The following is a 23,946-nucleotide window of genomic DNA, read 5'->3' on the forward strand; positions in this document are numbered from 1 at the left end:
ACATAAATGTCAACATTTGATGCACCAGACCACATTATAGTCTCGAGATTATTCTCATCCGTTGTCTCTTGTGCAATAACAAACAGTACAGAGTAAAAGCAATCTGCTAAAGTAATACAAAAAAAGAACATCTAAGACATGCATGCATCTAAACACAAAAGCACATCACAGATGTATGCTTGTCAAATCAAAACAAGATGGCTCAGTAATATGCTTTTGGATTACTGCACTCTTACCAATGGAAAAAAAACATGAAACCAACATATTGGTGGTTATTTTGGACGAGTTAACGTGTGATGATTTTAGTATTGAATGGCTTGAATCGTCCTGTTGGGACTGGAAAAGAGAGGACAGAGGTTTGTCTCCGTAGGTCCAGAAGGATGTAGGCAGAGACAGTCATCATCCATTCATCAGCACTTTCTTTCTTTTTTGTGTGTCTCTTTGTGTCCTTCTCTGTCTCACCTCCCCAAACCCATCTCTGTTGTTCCTGCTGTCCATTGTTCTGGAGACTCAAGCTGCTGCGGTGGATTAGGAAACATTCTTTTCCTATGAAACGTTCTATCCTTTCTCTAAGATTAACTCTCCACAAGCATTGGTATTTTTTTTTGGGGGGGGGGTTATCCTAAATAACTTTGGTTTTCCATTGTAAAAACAGCATCATCACTTGGACTTTCATTTAGACCTAACTGCAGTGGGTAGAGTAAAGGTCAATTACAATTTAATAATTGCCATATGTGCCCATATGTTGACTCTCAACATTTTGACGCTGAGGCCAAAGTGTACCAAATTATAAGTTAGCCTTTATACAAAGTATTTCAGGAAGTAAACTTGAGGTTTCCAAAGTGAAGTGCTCTACTTACACTAATTTTCAAACCTTGTTGTCCGTCCTTTTTAACCCTGGTTCGGCATTTTATACATATGTGTGCTTAAGTGGTGTGTTAGTCTTTGTCTGCATACATGTGTGCCTCTAATAGAGAGAGTTAAACAGAGGAGGAACTCTGTGCCACAGTTTGAGCAGATCTGAGCACAGATGGAATTACCAAGGCTCTTTCAAGGGCTCTTTGAATACTTCCAAGACTGAGTAATTTCCTCTAAGCTTTATCAGCATTGAGGGATACATGTAGTCAAGTCTTTGACAAGGGCCAGTGTATACAAACACCATAGAGGGACCACTTCTACATACTTGCTACCGTGCTCCAATATTACTCTACAGAGATGGAGAAAGAGGAATTGTTAAAAACATCCTGCAGTTGTATTGAAGGTTACAATACAGGTGTAGAAAGACTATCATTACCACCACTGGACCAGTGTGTATTTTTATTTGTTACAAAAAATATGTAAATGATTGATAAGTGGGCTCTGAATACAGCTTTGTCCTGGTACAGGGGTTGGATCATCCAGAGGATTAACCAAAAGCAGGTGGATCCTTCAGGTGATGGCCTTGGTGAACTCCTGTGAACTTGAAGTTCAGTCCCTTGAAGTGTCTCTTAAATGGTCATAATGTAAAGTGAAACTGGGTTCAAGTATATCTCACATGAGACTAATGGTGGATTTGGTCTAAAAGTCCTCAGGATTGAGCCCCGGAACTGGGAGACGGCCATCGTTTGTTCTGAAGTTGTCATAAAACTGGCAGTGATGGCAATCTATTCCATTTCTTAGTTTCTCAGTTCACTGGATTGTTTATACTTCATCCCCAACAACTCAGACATCCACTCAATCCCTACACTAGTCTTCTCCATTTGAATTTCCTTCTTCACATTAATCTGCTGCAACTGGACCTTAAGCCCCTTTTTACTCCTGCAACAGCTTGTGCTGTGTGTTTGGGAACAGAGGGTAGTCGAGGCTAAAGGGAGCATTTAATATTAGCAGTGGTTTGCTCGTTAGTTTTGATCTTGCAGTGTTTTTTATTGTGGTTCCTTTTGTTTGAACAAATGTTAATATTGTGGTATATGACTAAACAACCAGATGGAATTTTCATAGTAGCTGTTGATTTTTATCAGATATACCTCAGAACTGTCCACCACCCCCCAGCAGCTACAAAGCCCTCCATTGTCCTCACTTTGGCCTGTCAGATCATGTTTATCTGCACTCTCTGAATATTGCTCTCGGTTGATACAATTCGGTTAATACTGGAAAGAAAGAGTGGTATATGGCGCTGTCGCTTTCTGCTGCTCCAAGATAATAATCTGCCACAAGTGCGCCTCACTTCACGTCACTTTAAGACCAACACACCCAGGGGCAAGTACATTTGGTATTTACACAATGTGGGCACTGGGTGTGAAAATGACAGCTGCGTCGGTCTGAAGCTCGCAATGACACTTGCGCTGCGCTGTGCGACGCTTTGCACCGAGGGTTAGATACAGCCCATAATGTTTTCAGTCCATTTTGTTGTCCACGTTGCAGCATAGGTCTTTTGCCTTCAGTGGAATGAATACCATACATCCTAAAATCCACGAGATGACAACTTCTAGTTAATTCAATGTAAAACCTAAGCCTTTTTTTAGAAATATTATGACTCCATATCACAATCCTCATTCAGTTATTTCCAAACCATTACCCCTTTTTCTCCTTCTGAACTTACACACAGGCTCACGCATACACATACACACACTCAGTCATGACGCACACGCGCACAAACTGCCCTTCAACACCCTCAACATACGATGCGGACAACCGGTCTGACTTGACGTACACAATCGAAGGGTTTCCCAAGGAATCAGGTGTCGCAGAATGTGTAAGGACTTAAACGTCTGTCATTAAATTAAATATCAACATACTAGTGATAGAATATCATTAGAATGTATCGAAGTAAAAGGAATGGTCTTGAGTAGCAGCTTCAAATGGGCAAGCCGTGCAGAGTAGGCTCCTATAATGGAGATCACAGTTGGCTTCTTGTTACTCACCTCACATACCTGCACCCAGCCACCTACCTACACACCTACGCACACAGACACACACATCCCTCTATCACTGATTTTCTGTATTTGACTCCGAGTAGTGTGTGCACCCATGCGTATGTGTATGCAAGCGCACTCAGCCAGACAGCTCATCAATGGCCGTGGGATTTTGCTGAATGTTACTATGGTAACTGCAGTGAAATTGCTTCATAAGAGAGTGGATTGTTCATGAGGAGGATGAAATAAAACAGGAAAAAACAGGGGTGAAGAATATGAAAATAAGGTACAGGAAAGGTTGAAGAGAAAGGTGGGGGGTTTATGAATGAGATAGTGGAAAAGAGTAAGAGTGTGGAGATGAGAAAAGAGGAAATGCATTGGGGAGAATGAAAAGCAAGGTGCGTCTAGAAGTTGAAAGGGTTAAAATATAGAGAAGTGTTTTTCATCCTACCCCGATTCTTCTCCTGCCCTAACCTCTCTATCAGTGTACGTGAGCCATCTCATTAATGTATTCATACAGAATTGACACAGTCTCATTCTCCACGGGCTTCCGTCGTCGAGAGGCTTCATGCTTTACATAGAAATTGTTTTGTCCACAGGGGAAGTGGCTGCAAAATATTAACTGGTGAGTCTGTGTGTGAAGTGATGAGGTTGTTATCGTCTGAATGTGAATCCGAGCAATGGAACCAGCTCTCCCAAGGTTGTATATCGTCCACTTCTGTCTGCGCACTCGTTTTGAATGATAATCCATTTGGTTGGAGTGATTTGAAATACAGTCTAAATGGGTGTGCAGCTGGATGTAAGATAAGAATTGTGACTGGATGAGAGACAGGAGTGGTGGAAGCTTCCGTCTGCTTCAAACAAACTACTTTGTTCACAAAGTCGGCTAATCACATTGCACCACCAAGGTGCAGAACTACAGCTGAAATTTGAGTTGGTGCAAGAAACTGTTGTCGGGATCATTACGATTGAGCGTCTCGGTAGCTGTTGAATGGATTGCCATGCCATTCCCATTAACCTCACCTGTAATTAGTAGGCGAACATGGCAAACAGCTGATTGATGTTGGCACCGTGCATGTTAGCATGCTGATGTTAGCATTTAGTTCAAGGCACAGCTATTGTTCAGATTGTCGGTTTTTGGAAAATGATGAAAATGTTTAGGTATACCACCCCCAGCCTAACTAAGATAAAGCAGCTTTCCAGCACTGACATTCTGAACAGCAAACACGTAGCAGCCTGCCTGCTGCAGAAATGCTTTCTGTCACTTACCAGTGCCTACACTTTTTAATGTCAGCTGCTGTCAATCTGAAATGCACAGTACAGTACATAAACAAGCTCTTGTTCTCTTTTAAACACGTGCAAACACACACACACGTCTGACTTCATTTGACTTCATTTATCTCCTTGCCATCTTGCTCTGAGAAAAACCAAACCAAATTTTCTTTAAATCCCAAAACAAACCAAAAATCTCTTCCAAAGGTCTACAGCAGTTCTAATGAGTATAGAAACACACACACACATTCAAACGAGCATCACTGTGGTTGTGTGTGTGCAAACTTGTACAGACTGGATGTACAGTGTATCATGACAGGTGTAAAGGCACTGGGTCGGTAATCAAGGCTGTGTGTGTGTGTGTGTGTGTGTGTGTGTGTGTGTGTGTGTGTGTGTGTGTGTGTGTGTGTGTGTGTGTGTGTGTGTGTGTGTGCGCCGGTGTCTGTGTCATAACATTGAACAGGGTCTGGCTTTGTGACAGACTCAAGTGTAATCACTCTGAGGGTCAGTTGCTGTAGCTGCACCGTATACAGTGCAGTTATTGGTCATTGGAGTTTTTTCAACCAAACCCTTGGCTGTTTCACCTGCCATTGTAGGACAGAGGATAATACAAACATCATGACATCTGTAACGTTTTGGTGTTCTTGTTGTGTTTCAACTCCAGTTTTAAAACCTGGATACAAAAATCTTTAGACTGTTTTTCATTAATGCTGAAGACCATTTTTTTGTTTGCGTCCTTCTTTTATTTGTGCTTGCAGTTCAAAAGAACATGATTTTGTATGTGGATAAAACCTCCTGAAAACTAGTGACTTATTAAATCGAATTTTGAGTAAGGAGCATCCTAACATCACGGCAAAGGACTTGGTATGCAGACAGAACTAATTTCTTATTGTGAACAAGTTTTTCTTTCGCATTTCTGTGTGGGATTTTCTTTTTAGCCACATGTCTATGGATGGCAGTGAGGCCGCTACTTAAGAAAAGATCTCAACAACTATGGCTTGGATTGCTATAAAATCTGATAACACGCCATCATGTTCCCCTGAGCATTATCATCATGCAATAATATCAATTTGCCCAGTTGTTTTTTATCATCAAATGCCTGCAAAGCTGTGAATGACATTCACTTCAGATTCAGCTGTACTTTGTGCAAAGTTCCGATTGCTAAATGTTGACATGCTGTTGTAGTGCTGTTGAGTCCAAGACAATTTCTCTCCGAGGATTATAAAATACATCGTGTCGTATCGTATACAATATAGGTGCGTGTGCATTTTTCTGTCTACTTCTGTGTGATCTCCCCATCACAGTTTTAATATCCTGCCATTTAAATGTTGTGTTTTGCGGCACACTGTGTGGCTGAGCAAACAAAAGCCTGTGATAGAAGTAAACAAAACAGTGTCAGATATAATTCCCCACAAAAATCAGTCTTCCATTCATTCATCTGCCACTCACATGATTGCTGCCCTCAGTTATTACGGTGTTCTACCCAGACATCAGAGCCGTTTTCATCATCATGTTAAGCAAAACAAAAAAAAAAAGAGAGGCTGCTCTGTGGCATTAACCACATGGCTGGTTATTTTACTGTGTTTTAGGGCAGCTCAAGGTTTTCCATCAGCATATGATTAAACTCTGTCAAATTAAAAAAATGTCCTCGCTTACATTGTTGAGTTTCTAGTCAGCGGTAGTCTTGGTTGAACCTTGAGTGCAGGAGGTCTGTTGTCTTAGCATCTGCCATGATTTGACTTGATGTCGGTCGAAAGTCTGAGATCTCACCTTTTGTTCTCGGTTGTCTCAATACGTTATTGTAGTAGTCAGCTAGACGAGTAGTTGACCCGCTCCCAGGGATGTAAAAGAAAATAGCAGTTGAATGTGGTTTCATATGGTTTTCTATAGCACAGCTGCGTTCAAGGACCCTGCTAGCTGGTTTTGAGTACACAAGTGACTCATTTCCTCAGACTTTTCAGTGTGAAGGCCAAGGCAGGGCGGACAGACAAATACATACAGCCTAAACACATACAAGATTTAGTATTTGGGGGAAATTACTGCATATGCGATGGTCATTTCAAGCATGTTTGGTTCTTATAATTGTATCCGTTTATATAAAAGCTTATACTCACTCACATCCTAAAACATGAGCATGCATATTTCTTACATACACAAAGAGAGCATGGTTACTGTATTGAGGGCACAATCTCGATGAGACCAGGAGCAGGCACTTCCTGTTTGTGTCACCAAAAGGGCAGATAAAAAAACAGACTCAGAACTGTTCCACTGCAGCTCCTGTCACTTTTCGCCTCGCTTTCATCATTTCCCTGTCTGACACTGCCTCCATCTCTCCATCTGTGTCTGCTACCTCTTTTGTCTCTAATAATATGATGTCAGTGGTGACCTGTCATTGCCAGAATTAGATAGATTAATTAAAAAAGGCAATATGAGATAAATAAACAAAATAAGGACGGACAATATATGCACTATAATTGTGAAATGATGCATTTTTAAAACTGAACTCTGCATTGATAAAATAACATGGCATCCTGTTTTATACACAGTCAACATGGATAGAGTCCTTTTGTTATTCAACACTACCATTTTCCCAAATGACATGCTATTTGCTCATTCACTCTAAAGCCACAGCCAATCAAACAACTGGTTCTGCCATAATTATAACACTATGTGTAATTATATTGCTGTTTATACATGTAAACTTTGTATCTCCATAAATAGCAGGCTTCAGCGGTTACTTGATTCGAAAAGAAGATATGACTAGGGCGTTGATTGACTCACAATTTCTGTCCATTTTAACACAGTATTTGTCATCAGCTAATAAGACCAATGGATCTATGAAACATTCAATATTTTCTAGAGTGAATTCAGTAAAAACGCAATTTATGCATTTGTTTAACTACCTTAATGTGCAGGTTAAACTATAATTTCCCAGCTTAAAGTCACAAATCACCCAACACTGCAGCTAGCAATTAATCATGTTTATGAGCAGCTTGACTTTTATAGTCAAAAAGTAATAAAATGTGCTTTTATTCCGGCTCGACTGCATGTAGTGATGACTCATTGTTACTAATATTGAGTAAATATATAAACAGGGATTATAAAGTGTGTGATTTATATAAAGTAGTGTGTGTGTGTGTGTGTGTGTGTGTGTGTGTGTGTGTGTGTGTGTGTGTGTGTGTGTGTGTGTGTGTGTTCCATGGAAAGTTCCAACAGTTTATAGAAGTGAGAGATGTAAGTCCTGATAAACGTAAAGTCTTCAAAGAAGGGTTGCTTACATTTTTGCTTCATACCTCAGTAAATCCACTTGAGAACACAGCAGCTGTGAGCTTGGCTTCATCTGTTGGTTATTTAGCTGATTCATACACAGAATTTAGGATGGAAAAGCAAGGCACTACAGTCTAACCAATTACTGAGCTCTCCTTTCAAAGTAAACAAGAATGCAACAGGCATATGACAGCTCAAAAAACATGTTTTTCAAAGAACCCACGGTAATTAGATCAAACCACAGAAAAAGAGGACGCTTTTGAATTCAGCAATGCACGCCATTATACCAGCAGTATAAGCAGGACATACATGCGCGACAGGGGTGTAAACGGGCCACATGATGTCAGGAATGTCTTATGTATGGATATTTTCAGGGTTTGTAGTGTTAGTAAAATGAGTAGTTTGCTGGAAAGCAGTAAAATTAGGTGAATAAAATGCAACGGTAGCTAACGTTTGTTTTGAAATGGAGTCGGCTTACATGAAGTACGGGTTTCCAGCACATTGCAGAAGTTACACAAAGCCCCTTTGAAACCTCAGCATCTCCCTCACACAAGTAACGTAAGCATTAGAAAAAGTTACTTTAGCGTTGATGAATGTCCTTCTGTTTGCATGCTACACAAGTTCACAGTGCAGATATTCCATGGTTTTTGATATTAGTTATGCCAGAAGGGAGTTATGAATAGAGACTCAAGATGTATTTTCCAAAAGCAATCAGATGTCACCAGTCACACAATGAAACGCACGATGCACTGACACTGACACTTTTGTACTATTCATTTAACAGTCATAAACAGGCATTAAGGGTGCGAGCTATCTTACCTTAAAAGGGCAAAGTCATTTCACGCCTTTTGTAAAACCCAGGGCTATGACCAGATTGCTAGAGTACATGCTACTAGCTAATTATGCAGTCGGAGCTGAAAAGGAGATTGCACCTTTCTACTTAAGCAAATCCTGCAGTTTATGGCACGAAAACAGCCCCACGTTCACAAGAATGTCAGGATGACCTCACTCTGAAACATGTCTAGAGATATAACTGAACTTTGGATACTGGTATTGAACGTATATACATTTTATAGTGAGTGATGAACAGTTTTTCTCCAATTCATCTAACTCCATCAGCGAGGACCAAAGACGTCAATACAATTGCACTTTAAATTGCCTCTTTGTTCAATCCCAGAACTAACTCTACTCACTCCCTTCTCTTCCCCAGCTGTGAGCAGAGTGATTGACAGGACCGACAGATATGGGGAAGCAGAACAGCAAGCTCCGTCCTGAGGTGATGCAGGACCTCCTGGAGAGCACCGACTTCACCGAGCATGAGATCCAGGAGTGGTACAAAGGCTTCCTGAGGGACTGCCCCAGCGGGAACCTTTCCATGGAGGAGTTTAAGAAGATCTACGGTAACTTCTTCCCCTACGGAGACGCTTCAAAGTTTGCTGAACATGTCTTTCGCACATTTGACGCTAACGGCGACGGGACAATAGACTTCCGGGAGTTTATCATCGCACTAAGTGTGACGTCGCGCGGCAAGCTGGAGCAGAAGCTGAAATGGGCCTTCAGTATGTACGACCTGGACGGAAATGGGTACATCAGTAAAGCGGAGATGCTGGAAATTGTTCAGGTGAGTGTGCATAGAGCTGGATGGACACATCACATAAATATACAAATAGCAAATATTGAACAGAGTATGGGTTACAAAAGGTGTTGAGGTCTGAATCACAAAAAAACCTCAAAACAAGACAGAAAATGATTGTAACAGGAAGTTTTGATGCACTTGGTAGCCACACACACACACACACACACACACACACACACACACACACACACACACACACACACACACACACACACAGACATTAACTGTAACATTAGCCAGGGCAGTGATTGTTACACACTGTAGTATAAACAGTACTGCCACTGTATCCATAACATACTCTTTATGAGGCTGAGAAAAACAGTGCTGGCATTTTGAGATCAGCAGGACATACAGCTCTGCTCCATGGAGGGAGGGCGCTCTCACAGACATGGAGCTGGATGTGCCTCCATTTCAACACAGGACACATGAGTGATACTCGTTTACTGCCTGCATTGAAATACTTCAGTCGGTACTTAAAAGATGCATTTAGGTATTAACGTTAATTGGAAACAGTCTTTGTCCTGCCAATGAAAGCAGTTTTGTAAACAGTGAGGAATTAATTAGCTTTGCTCCTTCTTTAATGGGACTTTTATTGTTATCTAGAAGGGAAAATGATAAAATGTTCCATCTGCTCTGCGCCTTTTTAGCTTCACAATTGGAACTAAAGCAACCCTAATACATGTCTGCTGAACACCTTGTATACTGTATCTGCTCCTCCATTCAAAGGTTTTTAATGTAGTCTGGAAGACTGTATTAAGTATTAATTATTGCAGACAACACTGTCGTGTTTATGTGCACATGATTTATCTAGTAAAAGCACTGGCATATTTTGTAAAGCCTACATGGTTTCTTTTATAGCTGCCAGCAGCCTAATGCTCAAAAGATGAGGAGGAGCGTTCATATGAAATCCCCGACAGTGTTAAAAGCGCTGCATGGTAACCTGTTGTTATTCATTAAGGTAATGAAGGTAAATGTCAATGCCCAGCAGGCTGTGTGGGCTTTCAAAATGTTCTTACCAACATATTATTCTTCTGTCAGAAAAGAGATGAATCTGACACAAGCATTTTGAGGAAAACAACCTGTTCATTCTGAAATTACAGGTTTAGTTTATCGACATATATCGGTGTGTGTGGATTGTTCACCATTAAGTTTCGAATCAGAAACATTGTCTTGGCTGTGCGGCTGGGCACAGCCCACCTTTAAAGAAGAACAGCAAGGAAAACGGAAAGCACTGGTGGCTTTTCCTGCAAGCGTTTCTCATTTAAACACACAGTTAGAGCTGCACACACAAACACTGTATGTGGGTGCATGTGGGTGTGTGTGTGTAAGCGTTCCCTCCTCACTTTTTTTTTTTCGTACTTCCTCCACATTTGTGTAACAGCAGCTTTGTTGCTCTCACTTCAGTTTGACCTTGTTTCACCTCTCCCTCAGCAGTCTTCTTAATTTCAGAGACACTACTACTCTGTGATCTATATACAGTACAGAGTACAGACCCCTTAAAAACACCCTTGGAATCTTCACTGATTGTGCCGGGTGGTTGTAATCGTTCAGTATTATGCACTAAACTGCAGACTCTTGAAAAGAGGGGGTACAGCAACACAAACTGACAAGGGAAGCCAAAAGATGTGAAGCAGTTCGAGAAAAAAATGTCAAAGTTTACCAGATCAGCTGACAATTCACAACAGTATTGTTCAGCTCACATACGTTTCATCACTTGATCATTAATTTGTTCACTTATTTTATCACATACATTTCTCTTTGCCTACACCCTTCAGGCAGCTGTCCTTCAATGACAAGTGGCAATTGGGGTGATGGGGATAGTGATAAAACATGGGTCGGTTTTCATCACATCAACACTGTTTTAATTTATTTGGCTTTTAAATACTCCAATGATACGAAAATTTATCACTATTTTAATTTCATGTCCATTTTTAGCTCTCTATTTGTAATTCAAATGCCTTTTACTTACCTCCGTTTTTATCATTTCATTTTTGTTACTTATTTTTATGTTAATGTATGTTGATTTTATTTAAAGAAGGGAAACTATGCATTAATTAACATGAGCGCCAGAGTTGATCATTTAAATGTACCAGATTTAGCCATACGAGCTAATTTTCATCTGCAGTCCCTGGCAGCATGATAGCATAAAAAAAAAAAAAACTCCACACCATGACAGCTGTCCGTGGCAGGTTGACGGCATTCGAGAACATAACACATGCGAGAACAGTTTTTCATGTGGCATTTAGGCACTGATACACATTTCACTGATCACACACTTTAGGATCCTCTTTACCCGGGGACTATGCACAAACGTTAATGGTTTGTAAGAGTGTCATTTAACACAACGTTACGGGACGAACAGCAGACGTAATCCTGGCCAGTTCAGCCACAGAGCAGCTCATCTTCCATTGTACGTAGAGGAGATTCCAGAAAGGTTAAGATAAGATGTTCCTTAATTGATCCCCCTTGAGAGAAATTCACAGGTAACACAGCAGCACAGAGGGAAGATAATTAGCAAGGAGTAAAACGATTGAGTAAAAGTATAATCAAAACCATTAGAATAAAGATAAGCACACTATATACAGTAACGATCCTCGTCCACAGGTGTACATAATGTGTGCAATATACAATACATTTGAAAATAGGTGTGACTGTGCAAATGTGCAGTGAGTTCTGAGATATTAAATAACAACAATGTGCAAAAATGTGCAGGGTTCCTGAGAATTATGAGAATATTAAAGACTGTGTCCTGCTCATCTCTAATAGGGGTGTGCCAAAATATCGATACTACGATATATCGCGATATTTCGTCTTGAGGTACGTTATTGATACACTGGTGCCAAATATCGATATTTAAAAATGGGGGGAAAAAAAATGTAAAAAAATTATTTTTTTTTGGGCCCACCACCACCACCCCTCTTCGGAGGACAGCTTTATCTTTATTCAAACATAGGTATACAACCAAATAAAATTTAAAAAAATGGTTTAAGTAAGCTGAAACCCACACATATAGATATTTAATGATAGTTGTAGTCAGTGTGTGTGTTAAGAAGAGACACTGTGCAATATACTCTTTGTTTACTTGGCTGTCATTCATGTGAAATTGATTGACAATGTTTTGTAATTCCTGTGAAATGGATTCAGTGCAGTCAATAAATTCTGAATTTCTTCAGTGACACAGATATCGTGATGTATCGTGGATGAAATTTCTTGCAATATGTCGATTACTGCAGAATCGCTGTATCGCGATATTATCGTTATCGAGGGCAGAATATTGTGATGGTATTGTATCGCGAGGTACCTAGTGATACCCAGCCCTACAATTAATTCAATGGTTGTATTGTCGTATTCACTCACAAGATGTCACCAAAATCACACTGTCCCTTTTAAAATCTTTTAGAAAATGATGTAAAATGATGAATCGTATCGTTGGCTGAATATCGTGATATATATCATATCGTGAGCTGAATATCATGTATCGTATCGTGAGATTAGTGTATTGCTACAGCCCTAATCTCTAATGCTATTTTATTTTACATCATCATATCTAATGATAAACGGCTGTCATCAACACATTTAAACTCTGTGGTGGCGAGTGCATCATGGCTCATGGACTGCTTTGTTCTATTCTCCTCTGTGTGTTAATGTGTGTGGATTTGTATTTGTGATATTCTGCTCTGTGTATTTATCTTTATCACAGACGTCGAGTTTGTATTTTAATGTATATCTGATCTTTAAACGTAGACGCAGGCAGTCCTAAGAAATATGAATCTGTATTGTCTCACATGTGCCCACGTATCATTGCTACAAGGTTAAATTAGCCTCTCTACCTTGAGGCCGCAGTGATTCAGACCTGTCACTTCCTTTAGATCTTGATGACACAAACCCTCTGCCCACTTTCCATTAAAAGGTGGTGCTGTTCCCAAGAACAAAAGAATAGAACGCAATGAGTCAGACGCTCATGTCTGACTGTCTGCAGGACTCATCTATTGGAGCGAAGGAGAGGACAAGAGTGTTGAAATGTTCTGCCGTAATGAGGGAATGAGTGTGAGTGTGTCTGTGATTCTGTAGCGAATGTGTTTGTGCATGTGGCATTTGTTAATTAGCTGCAGTTTATTAGACGCTCCGAGATGTTGTCCACTTGGACCATGCAGACAAAAAACAGTATTGTAGCTCAAACTCTAATATGATTAAAGGTTTTCAAATGCAGAGGCAGGAGCTCTGTGTCTTACTCATTAGATTAGACGTTGCCGTTCCTTTTTGTTGAAGTGCAGGTTCATAAAAGCCCAGGGCCATTTCTCCCTCTCTGACACACACTGGAGCATTTATACATAAAGTATTCATCTATCTCCATGTAGATCTTCTCTGTTAGACTCTCCTGGTTCAAAGCCGCCTGCCTCTGCAGAGAGGAAGCAGGCTTAAGGGAAAAGTTTTCAGGTTGCGCTGACTTCTGCAAGTAACTGCTGGACTTCAAATGATGCCTGAGCTCAAAGTCTTTGAGGAAAGTCGGCAGCTTAGTGTGATCACAGTATCTGCTTTCAGTGGTATCAGAGGGCAGGTTGGCAGGTGGATCTCATAAAGCTAAATCCATCCATTTTATGCTCCGTGTGTGAGTAGGAGTCGTGATGGTAGCAGGCTAAGCAAAGTAGCTCCAGCATCCTTCTACCAACGTTATCACCCTAAAAGGCATCATGATATTCACAAACATCGGTATTTTTACTAGAGCATTGGTTTAAATTTAGTAACAGACGGAATTTGGGGATTGTAAACCATTTTAGAGTAACAAGAACCCAAAGTTATTATTCCAAAGTTTAACAAGGTCTCTGGGTCATTTTTGGTTGCATGTCTTTGCATGATATATATCAGGCCTATACATTGTTTAGAAATCTATATCATCAGCTATGTGTCATATCGGTAAAATTATAGCCAATAAATGGAATTGTTAGCAATATGCACCTGTAAGGAACAGCAAGCGCAGCCCGCTGTTTTGGTGCTCACGACATGTAGCTGCTCCACATGGTCTGGTTAAAGCTGCATAGGCTATAGTCAGCCAAACATGTCATGACTGGTGTAGACATTTTTTACAATTTTAGAGGAAAAGAACTCAATTATAATTTACGTTAGAGGAGGTAACCTTATTGGAGCTATCTCTCATCTAAGCCTTTGTTACCCTCAGGCATGCATAAACTACTGGTGAGGAAATTAATTTTAAAGTACAAAAATGATCAGTTATCTTTTTGGTTCTGGCCACGAGAAGCAGATAATAATTGGTTAACAATAATCTGTATTGTGCACCCTATTTTCTGGGTTTGAAGTGTTTAGTTTTGCTTTGCATTGAGCTGAGCGTGGTCTAAAGGTGAATTAATACATTTCTGGTCTATGGGATTCTGTGCGGTACAGCTCTGCTGAAGCCTGATGCTTATAGCGTTCTGGCAGTAGCACTCTGTAACAGTTGAATTAACTTACTGGCATTTATGGTAAGCAAAATGTAGCAAATTCGTTAGCTACATCCAGTTTATCCCGTTAAATCTAGAAACACAGTTTAACGATACATGTTTCATGTCGTGAGGTAAAGATCTTTAATCACAGTGAAAGTCTGTATTAGTGGAAAAAGCATCGATGACAGCCAACATGCATTAATCCTATTGAAATCGAAGCGCCGCTAATATAGTCTCCCAGTGCCTTTAGCACACGTGTGGTCTCTAAAGGCCAGTACATGGTTGCCTTATCCGCTTGGACACAAGGGTCCACTTAAGATCTGCCCGTGCAGACGCCAGGCAAAATCTGTGACTGCGTGGTCTGTGGGCACTGCAAGCATGCTGACTGTACGTGCACTCCAAAAACAAACTGGACGCTTGTTTCATGCACTGTCGTATGTGCCGTGTTCCCCATCCTCAGGCCTGCTTTCTTTGTTTGACTTCTTTCTCCGTTACTGTGGCCAGCACTTAAAAAAGCGTCACCCAAAGAACCCTGTCCCTCCCTCCGCAGTGGTCTCCAGGTTTTCTATTCACACTTGCCTCCATTTGCCGCAGTGATTGCGAGCTGCAGCTCACCGCTGATGGTCTCTCCTGCAGAGAGTGTGTAAATGCTGGTGATGCTCATAATTAGCCTTGCTGTGGGAGTAATTGAATGAAAAGGATCACAGCCAGCCGGGCTCATCTTCTTCGGATAATGACAAAATTGGAGCGCAATGACAAAAGACAGAACCTTCTCTTCCACTCATCAATAGTTGGTATCTAACCTCTGTCCACCTTTTATCCGAAACGCGGCGTTATCAGCAGATCAGACGGGCGCAGAGACGGCGCATTGTCTCGATTGTCAAAAACAGAAGGGAGAGAGTGTTCATACTGGTAATTTGGTGAGATTGAACAGAATAGATGCTAAAATGATTAGATCACTGCTCAGACGCGCTTGAAGTCGCCTTGGGAAAAGTGTTCATCTTTGGTGTGAGGCTGAGGCAAGACGCCTGTGTGTGTGTGTGTGTGTGTGTGTGTGTAAGATGAAAATGGCAAATAAATCTCAAAAAGCGGATGACTTCCCTCACTCTGTGCCCTTACACTCTATCTCTCTGTGTCTGTCACCCTGTATGGTCCTGTAAGGTAATAGCATATATGTGACACGTTCCTCTCACTCTTATACATAATTGGCCAGGTAATAGTCCACAGCTATGGCAGAGTAGCTGTGTAGTTTTCTCTTCTGCCTTTCTGTCCTCACTTAACTGTGGCTCAGGCTGTTTCCGGCTCCACGGGGGATGATGTTGTGTTCTTGTCTGGAGGCTCCCTGCTGAAAGGGTATGAAAGAGCGGTGGGTTTTTTTTCTCCTCGTGGCATTCAGGTTAAAGAACGGATGCTGCTTAGACCTCTGAGGCTATGTGGACTCTGTCCAAAATGTAAAAATACTTCTGTGTTAAAGACCAATACAGAGGAGATGCTAGCGAAGAAGAAAGAACAATATCCAGGTAGTTTAAATTGTTGAAACTATGAGAGAAATAAAGAAAATCCAGAGTAGATGGCCAACAATCAGTCAGTGAGGAGAGACCAGCTGGCAAAGTGTCATGTTGGAAGACAACCAATTAAGACAAAGGTTGTGTGGTCTGTAGAGACAAGAAGGATAACACTGGCTTTACTTCTAGACTTACTGAGCGTGCCTCAGGTATGCCAGCTAAAGACTGGTTGTGTTTAAGGATAAGGCTGGTGATCTATATTTCTATCAAGAGTCCCATGATAAGACCAAAAATCTTTCTCTTGGTATTTTTGGATTTCACTACTCTGTCATACTACTGAAGACACGCGTCTTTAACAGAAAAAGAGCATACAAATGAAGTCATTTTTTTTCTAAATGCTCAATAATGTCCTAAAACAGCTGGGCACTGCAGCAGCAGCAACTCAAGCAGGTTTAAGTAGTGCATTTGTTTGGGACTGTTGCCAGAGTACTTATGTCTTTCTTTGTGTATATACTCTTCTTTAGGAAACAGATAAATATATGTACTATTTCTTTGAAGAATCTGTTATGATGCACTTTTAACTTACAGATATCCCCATAGTAGATATCACTATGAAACCTCCACAGCTGATGACTTCTATTGAGCTTTTTTTTTTAAAGCTTAAGGTTTAAGTCTGCATATGAGGCATTACCTAGTTAGAAATGCACGGATTTGCATACATTTTCCAAACAGAAATCTGAAACAATAGAAACTAATCTGGAAGAAATTGGTCTATGTAAGTGATACTGAAACATAGAGTTCTGACTTACAGTATGAGAAAAATCTTTTTTTACATGTTTAAAGCATGTTAATACTCCGTTCTCCCTAACAAGTCTGTAAAATCCTCTCATCCAGTGCGGTTGTACAAATGACCTCATGATGCTGATTCTTAGTTCACATATTTTCCCGCCTATTTTAGTAGTTGCAGGACTTACTGCTATTGTAGTAAACACATTGGAATAACAGTAACAGAAACTTCAGTTGAATTATGATGATCGAAGCAATGATATGTAAGCATCACTGTAATTGTGGCTGCTGGTCATGGTGGGGCTTATTTTTTGGCTTACACTGCCTGTTAGCTTGCGAACTTCACAAGGGATCAGTAAAGTAACTTGAAACTAAAGGTATCAAACAAATGTAGAGCAGTGGAGTAAAAACTACAAAATTTCCCTCTGAGATTTGTAGTTAAGTAGAAGTATAAAGTAGCACAAAGTGCTTATACTCAAGTCAAATCCCTCAAATTTTAGACTCAAGTACAGTACTTGAGTAAATATATTTAGTTACTTTCCTCTACTGCCTCAGTGTAGTGTAGTGTTGTGATTAGTGTCCATCTTAACAAAGAAACCAACACAAATACAGGAAAATGGCTTTTCAGTAGTTGCCCACTATACACCAGCATGTACAGTGGTTCCCTAGTGACTATGTGTAACAGCAGGTGTGTGTGGGATTGGTTCAAAATAACCTCAGCATGTCACCCAGTGCAACAGTTGTGGCTCACTGATGTGTTTTTCATAGTTTGGGGACAAGAATGGACCACTGTGGAAGAGGAAAACTCTTTTGTCCCTCTTTTCTTACCCTCCAGCTGCGTTCATGGCACTGTGTGTAGTCGGAAATATTGAGGGCACTGTAAGCCCCAGATCGTTTCCCTTCTTATTGGTTGTTTGTCATTTCTGGATTTAGACTTTTAAGATTATTCCACTGCGTTGCTCTGGATTAGCTCAACAGCTAAATCCCCAACATGTCCTAAACGTTCCCAGCAGTTTGAAGGCTTTTGATTGATAACAGACCCAGCTCTGAACTGAAATGAAGACCGATATTAACCGTGCTTGCAGCGTGTCCCTCAGCGCCAATGTTACCCCGGAGCTGAACCGCCCTGCTCCTGTGTAATAGGAGGCATGAGCAGCAACCACTTAAATCTCCCGCTGCACTGGAATCACCATCAGCCCTGCTCTTTTTACATGTCAGCTCCCATTCCCCTCAAATCCGCCTCCTTATTAGAGACGGAGAGAGGGGGCTGTGATTCCACTGTTTACTGCCAAACAGCCTCTGCGATTCAACAGAGAGCACAGGAGACACAACACAGATAAATAGTCTGTGAGGGGTTGTATATGTGTGTATGATCGCACCCACCCTCCCTACGTAAAGCACAAAGATGAAGCGACGGGATGGTGACGCGGTGCAACAGGTTGGAGTGAATGCTCGTCTGAACGGACGCAACTGCTGTCTTGGTGACACAGCAGAATAAATGTTAGTTATACCAGCAAATGAAATATCACAGGGGCGCGTTGCGTAACAATTCTGCGTGTCGCCTCCCTGCATTTCTCAATTTGTCCGACTCCCACCGTCGCAGGCTGCAATAAACACACAGAAAAAGGGTGTTTTCTGTTAACTCTATCAAGACACGCAAGTTTGGCAATTTGTCAGTACATTGAGTGGAAGCAGCAGCAGCTATCCAAAATTAAAAGAGGAGCACTGCAGAAAAAGAAAGCGTGTGTACGTGTGCGCATGTGTACACTAACCATTTGTAGAGATCTTTACTCGCTTCTACATCGCAAGTACAAATGTCTAAATGTGTGCGTTTGCATCCCAAAAAGTTGGGACGCTGTGTAAAATGTGTATAAGGACAGAATGTAATCATTTGCAAACAAACTGTGTTTACTGAAAACTTTTTGACGAATCGGTCATAAGCCCTTGTAATACCATCCTTTATACAGTCGTGTTTCACAAAATGGGTAAATCTTGCCCCATCCCTGCTTATGAACGACTGAACCTTTCTAAGAGTTGTCCCTTCAATACCCAAACATGACACTTGTTACCTGTGGAATGCTCCAAACAGGTGTTTTTGTTGCCCCTGTCCCGATCTGTTTGAAACATGTTACTGGCATCAAATTCCCAGTAAGCGTATCTTTCCAAAAATTGTTAATGATGTAAAACATTCAAGATATTGTGTTGGTACTGTTTTTAATTGACTGTTTGTCAAAAAGGATAAGCAAATCCTCACATTCTGTTTCTTTTATGTTTTGCTTAGTGTCCCACCTTTTTTGGAATTATGCTTTTATCAAACAATGACCCAACATAACATAAGTGCCACAATAATGTCTTTGCACTTTTTTACTATGTAATCACAAAAGGTTTGTAAGGTGGCCGAGCTTTGTTGAGAGTTCTCTGTAGTCCGGACCAGGAATGCAACTATATGATTACATATACATATATATCTATATATGCATATATGCCTTTAAAAGTAATCCATATAGATGATGGTGTGCGTTAGCTGTTAGAAACCGCTTTGATAGGCGTGGATAAAAAGTTTACACAGCCTGGCTTCAAAGATGAAAAAGGTATATGTGACTAATTAAAGCAATTAGTTTGAGAGTTTGAGAAATATTTCCAAATAAAGGATGAGTTGTCGACACGATCTAAACTATGCAGTAGCAAAGTCACATCTGTCATTAGACACAGTCACACATCAGAGGACATCCACAGAGTTTTGACATTTCCAGAGGCGATGGTTAGTGCCACAATACTATAAATTCAATCACTGATCACACCACCTCAATTGTGTCCCTTCATAGGCAATATATAAGATGGTGTCCTCTGTGATGAAGATGCCCGAGGACGAGTCGACGCCTGAGAAGAGGACGGAGAAGATCTTCAGGCAGATGGACACCAACAGAGACGGTAGGATAACTTAATCTGCTGCTTTGTCGGGATATTATTTCACCAACATTTAGTTTGAACAGCAGAATGATTGTAAAGAAAAAATGGCTTCAGAACACTTTGTTGGTCATTTTGATGTCTGTTGAGTGAAAAACAATTGCTGTCTGTGTGTGTTAGTGTGCACCTGCTCCGACTGCTGTAAAAAATGGGATAGAATTAGTGTATTTAGTGGTTGATTTCACTGAAATGGGACACAACTGCCATTTCAAATGCAAATGTATTGAACAGCTTGTCACTGCCACCTGGTTTGCTTTACCGGCAGCTGTTGTCATTGTACGAACTGGCCTGGTTTTCCACTACACAGGCACTTGCAGAGCCCTCCAGCCTGAAGCAGCAGTTCATTGACAACAGAATGCACGCTGACCTGCGCTTCTAGTGATACACAAAAGTACTGTGGACACTCAGACAGCACATTCATACACTGAGCAGTGGTAGACACGGGGACAAGATAGAAGCAACAGAGAGACGGACGGAGAGGAATCAGTGAGGAGTGTGGGAAGAAGGAGGTGAAAAAAGAGGAGTGGGTTTGAAGAGAGAGGAGAAGGGAAAAAGAAAAGTGACAGCAGATTGAAGCCAGCAACACAAAGTGGGAGGGAGTGTGTTGACCTGGACATAGAAAAATAAAAAAAAATCCTGTCTTTCTTTTTCCTTTTTATAATGAAAATCACGAGTGGTGGGCAACTCATAGACCAAGGGGGAGAGCTGTCTCAACACTGCCACCTATTGGTGAGAAGTGGAACATTATGAGGACGCTCTGATTGAGATTGTGGCGGCTCCAAACAATCACAAAGAATTGTGATATTGTAAAGATATTGACCTGGTGTGAAATGTGTGTTTTGTACCCTTGAGCAGGTACCAGGTTAGTTAAAGCTTTCTGTCTCTCTGTTCAACACTGATTCTCTTTAACAGCTCCCTCTCCCTGTCACTGCATGAGGCAGCCAATTAAATGGGCACATTTTTACAGCAAATTGAGCGAACGAGCTAATTAGACAAGAGATGATCCAACGAGAACACATTTAGGGAAGACCTGAAATGCAACATAATTCTGTCAGTATCAGTAATTACTGTTATTTTACTGTTTTCAGAATTGTCTCCCAGTCACGCGTTAGAATGGGGTGTTGCTGAGTCACTTCTGCCTCTCATTAAGCTGGATGTTAATTGTGTGCACTGTACAGTATGGATACAGGGTCCTACATTGCAGTAGAGGTTCTCTTTGTTACTCTGTTTGTCTTTACCTGTCTGTGCCCTGAGCCCCTATACTGTCCAAAAAAAAAATCTTACAAGTAAAGACAAAGTTATTCACAAAGGATCTGACTAAGAGTCCTAGGAGTGTCCTAAGCAGAGGAGAAAATGGTAGATAGCCAAAGAAGTTTGGGAAATATCCTCCATCCGCTGAATGACTGTGAGTAAATGAAACGCGGTCAGTTTCACTGGATATTTCCTGCCCGTCATCACAAAGAGTGCATTTCTGTTTCTTCGTCCATCAACCAATCACAGCTTTTAAAAGACGGTGTCCTATCTAGCAACAGGGTCATCCATGCCTTCTCACTAAGACAAAAGATTCTGTCCCTTCTTTGCTCAGATTCCTCTTAAGCTCGGACTCGTAACACGTGTTTGGCTGTGTCTCGAGGTCCCTGAGAGAATTCTCATAATGTTTGTGAATATGGCCCTTGAAGTATTACATGCCTTGCTCTTAGTGATTTTTATTGTACAAGCACTCCTGTGAAGAGCAACAGTGGTATCTGTCCAACAGTGGATCGGGGAATGCCAAACTTTTTAGAAATGTTTTTTCCAGCCTGGTGACCATCATTAACTCTCTGTACAAGCTCTGCAAAATCTCTGTTGATGGAGGTATGGCACACATGCACAGTCCTGTGTGGTGAAGACCAGACTTTCATATTAAGGATACAAGTTTATGTTTTCTCAACAGGGCAGGGACAGCTTAACTCACACTAGATTGTCATCGAAGGGCCAATCTAACAGCAACATTTAATGATAATTTTGCTGAATAGATAAATAAATATGTAAATTAAATGATGTAATAAATGTACTTTAAGAGTTCAATAAAGATGTGATCACAGTTTAGGTCACATTTATGCAGAAATACAGAAAGTTGTACAGGGTTCTGCCGGTGTAAATGACAAAAACATCACGTCTCTTCTAATGCTGTGCTGGTGCTCTGTGTGTTTTTTAGGTAAGCTGTCTCTGGAGGAGTTCATCAAAGGAGCAAAGAGCGACCCCTCCATTGTCCGCCTGTTGCAGTGTGACCCCAGCAGCGCTGGACAGTTCTAAACCAGAGGCATCAACCCAACCTGTAAGGCTCACATTCAGCATCTCTACCTGCAGTACGACTCATGGCTAAAGCTTTAGTTTACTTAACAGCAAAGTGTAGCAAGTTGAGCGAGGTGAGAGTCAGTGGAGGTGCAATGCTGCAGTTACAGTTTCATAGCCATTAGTTGGAAGGCTCGCGGTTCAGCGTCAGGAGCGAAGGTGTTTCTCCTCCTAGCAGTCGTGCCTCCCAGGCAGTGGAGGTGCCTGCTGGAGGGAAGCTGCTGAGAGGCTGCGTGCACTGTGCAGGGTGTGGGATGGGTCATCCACGGTGTCACTGGCTTTGTGACTATTTGTAATACATGGACTGATATCAGAGACTTTGTAGGAGGTGGCCTGTTATTTTGGAGCTGTTCTGAGCTGTTGGTGCCCTGAAGAAGTTTCAGAGTTTTAAAGCCCCCCTGTGTAGGATTTGTCCATTTCTGAAGTACTGTTTCTGCAGGCAGCTTTTGTGTTACCCTCAGTATTCTCTTTAAAACATGGCTCCTTACTAGATAACAAACCCAGGATTTGATTTATGTGTGACTCTTTTAAAAGGCTTACTGTCTTATGTTGTCAAAAATATACATTTTTCATACATATTGATTCTGAATATTTATATTAAATTTTACTGTGTTGATACAGGGGTACCAGCTGAGCTTTGTCTCACTCCAACAATGAGTTTACGCAAACCGCTGCAGTCTCTGCATCTTCTCAGCTCTTCATCTCCTTAATGAAGGAGTGCTGTTAACTATACTTAATTTCTAAAACTAGTTAATACTATATTTTTATAAGCCTAAGCTAAAGAGAAAAAACTTTTTCTTTTAAAAAGAAAAAAAAAGGTGTAATATTGAATGTATTACAGCAGGGGTCTCAAACTGCTGGGCCCTGGGCCATTTCTGGTTCTCTATAAACTTTTTTGCCTTATAGGCACTTTTACAGCTCTCCGAACTCTCCACAGTTAAAGTGAAATGTGTCTCATGTTATTCAGTACAGCAACTCTGCTGCTGACCCCGCTGCTGCACCGAGTAAACGCCTCCGACAGTTTGTAATTGTAGTATCTCTCCTCGGCCTGTTAATTTTTATTAAAAGTAAAACGGCGGCGAGGTTGGTGGGCGAGTAAGTCGATTGATGTAAGCCCGACAACAGTTTAACACCGGGAGCACAGACTGCTGCAACAAACCGAGTGCGAGGTTTAAATTAGTTACTGTGTTTATAAGGAAAAAAGATTTGCGCTGCAAATGAAGGTCAACTTCTGTTTGCATTTTTTTTTTTTTGTGCTGGAAAGAAGAAAATATGAGCAGAAATGCAGCCAGGTCTCTGGCAAGAGATTAAGTACAAATGTATTTAATTTTTTTGCAAAAAATTTCAAAGTTCCACAAAGGTTGTCCGAAGGATAGGGGACTGTTCCCTGGACCCCTGTCAGCGAACCCTCCCTGACTGTAATTCTGGAAGGTTTTCTTGATGAATATTAGCATTGTGTAGAATAATACAGACCTTACATACAGAGCTGAGCTTCTACAGGCAATTCTGTGTCAGTAAGATGACCTATGGACAGCATTGCTTATTGCTGCTCAGCTCTGTCTTTAAGATCTGTATTTTGAGTATATTTTTTTTTTCAAGGTATCATAAAGTGCACATATTCTAAACGTCTTTAGAAAACATGTTGTGAATATAGGTTCTAGAGACATGTGGAGCTCCCCCACTGGCATTTTTAACAATTTCACAGTAATCACAGTTTTTAGATTAAAACACATTCATTCCAAGGCACATGCACTAAGTGTAAGTGCAGTGCTACGCTCTCGCAAGCATCTGAGAGTCTTCGCTGAAGGTTACACAAGAACTCAGAGAACCTTTAGGAAATGTTCCCT

At 41.0% G+C, this 23,946-nt stretch overlaps 1 protein-coding gene across 4 annotated transcripts in view; it reads left to right on the forward strand.

Moving 5' to 3' along the window:
- ncalda (neurocalcin delta a) overlaps positions 1-23,946 on the forward strand; it is a 79,606-nt gene that overhangs the window by 49,212 nt on the left and 6,448 nt on the right. For all 4 annotated transcript variants that reach the window (XM_030393279.1, XM_030393277.1, XM_030393278.1 and 1 more), the window contains 3 exons: positions 8,644-9,054; positions 19,624-19,729; positions 21,963-22,082. In XM_030393279.1, the coding sequence (XP_030249139.1) occupies positions 8,677-9,054; positions 19,624-19,729; positions 21,963-22,060 (582 nt within the window). In that variant the 5' untranslated portion in view covers positions 8,644-8,676 and the 3' untranslated portion in view covers positions 22,061-22,082. The remainder of the gene's footprint in view (positions 1-8,643; positions 9,055-19,623; positions 19,730-21,962; positions 22,083-23,946) is intronic.

Source organism: Sparus aurata, chromosome 17 (assembly GCF_900880675.1).
Source record: "Sparus aurata chromosome 17, fSpaAur1.1, whole genome shotgun sequence".
NCBI classification, from domain to species: Eukaryota; Metazoa; Chordata; class Actinopteri; order Spariformes; family Sparidae; genus Sparus; species Sparus aurata.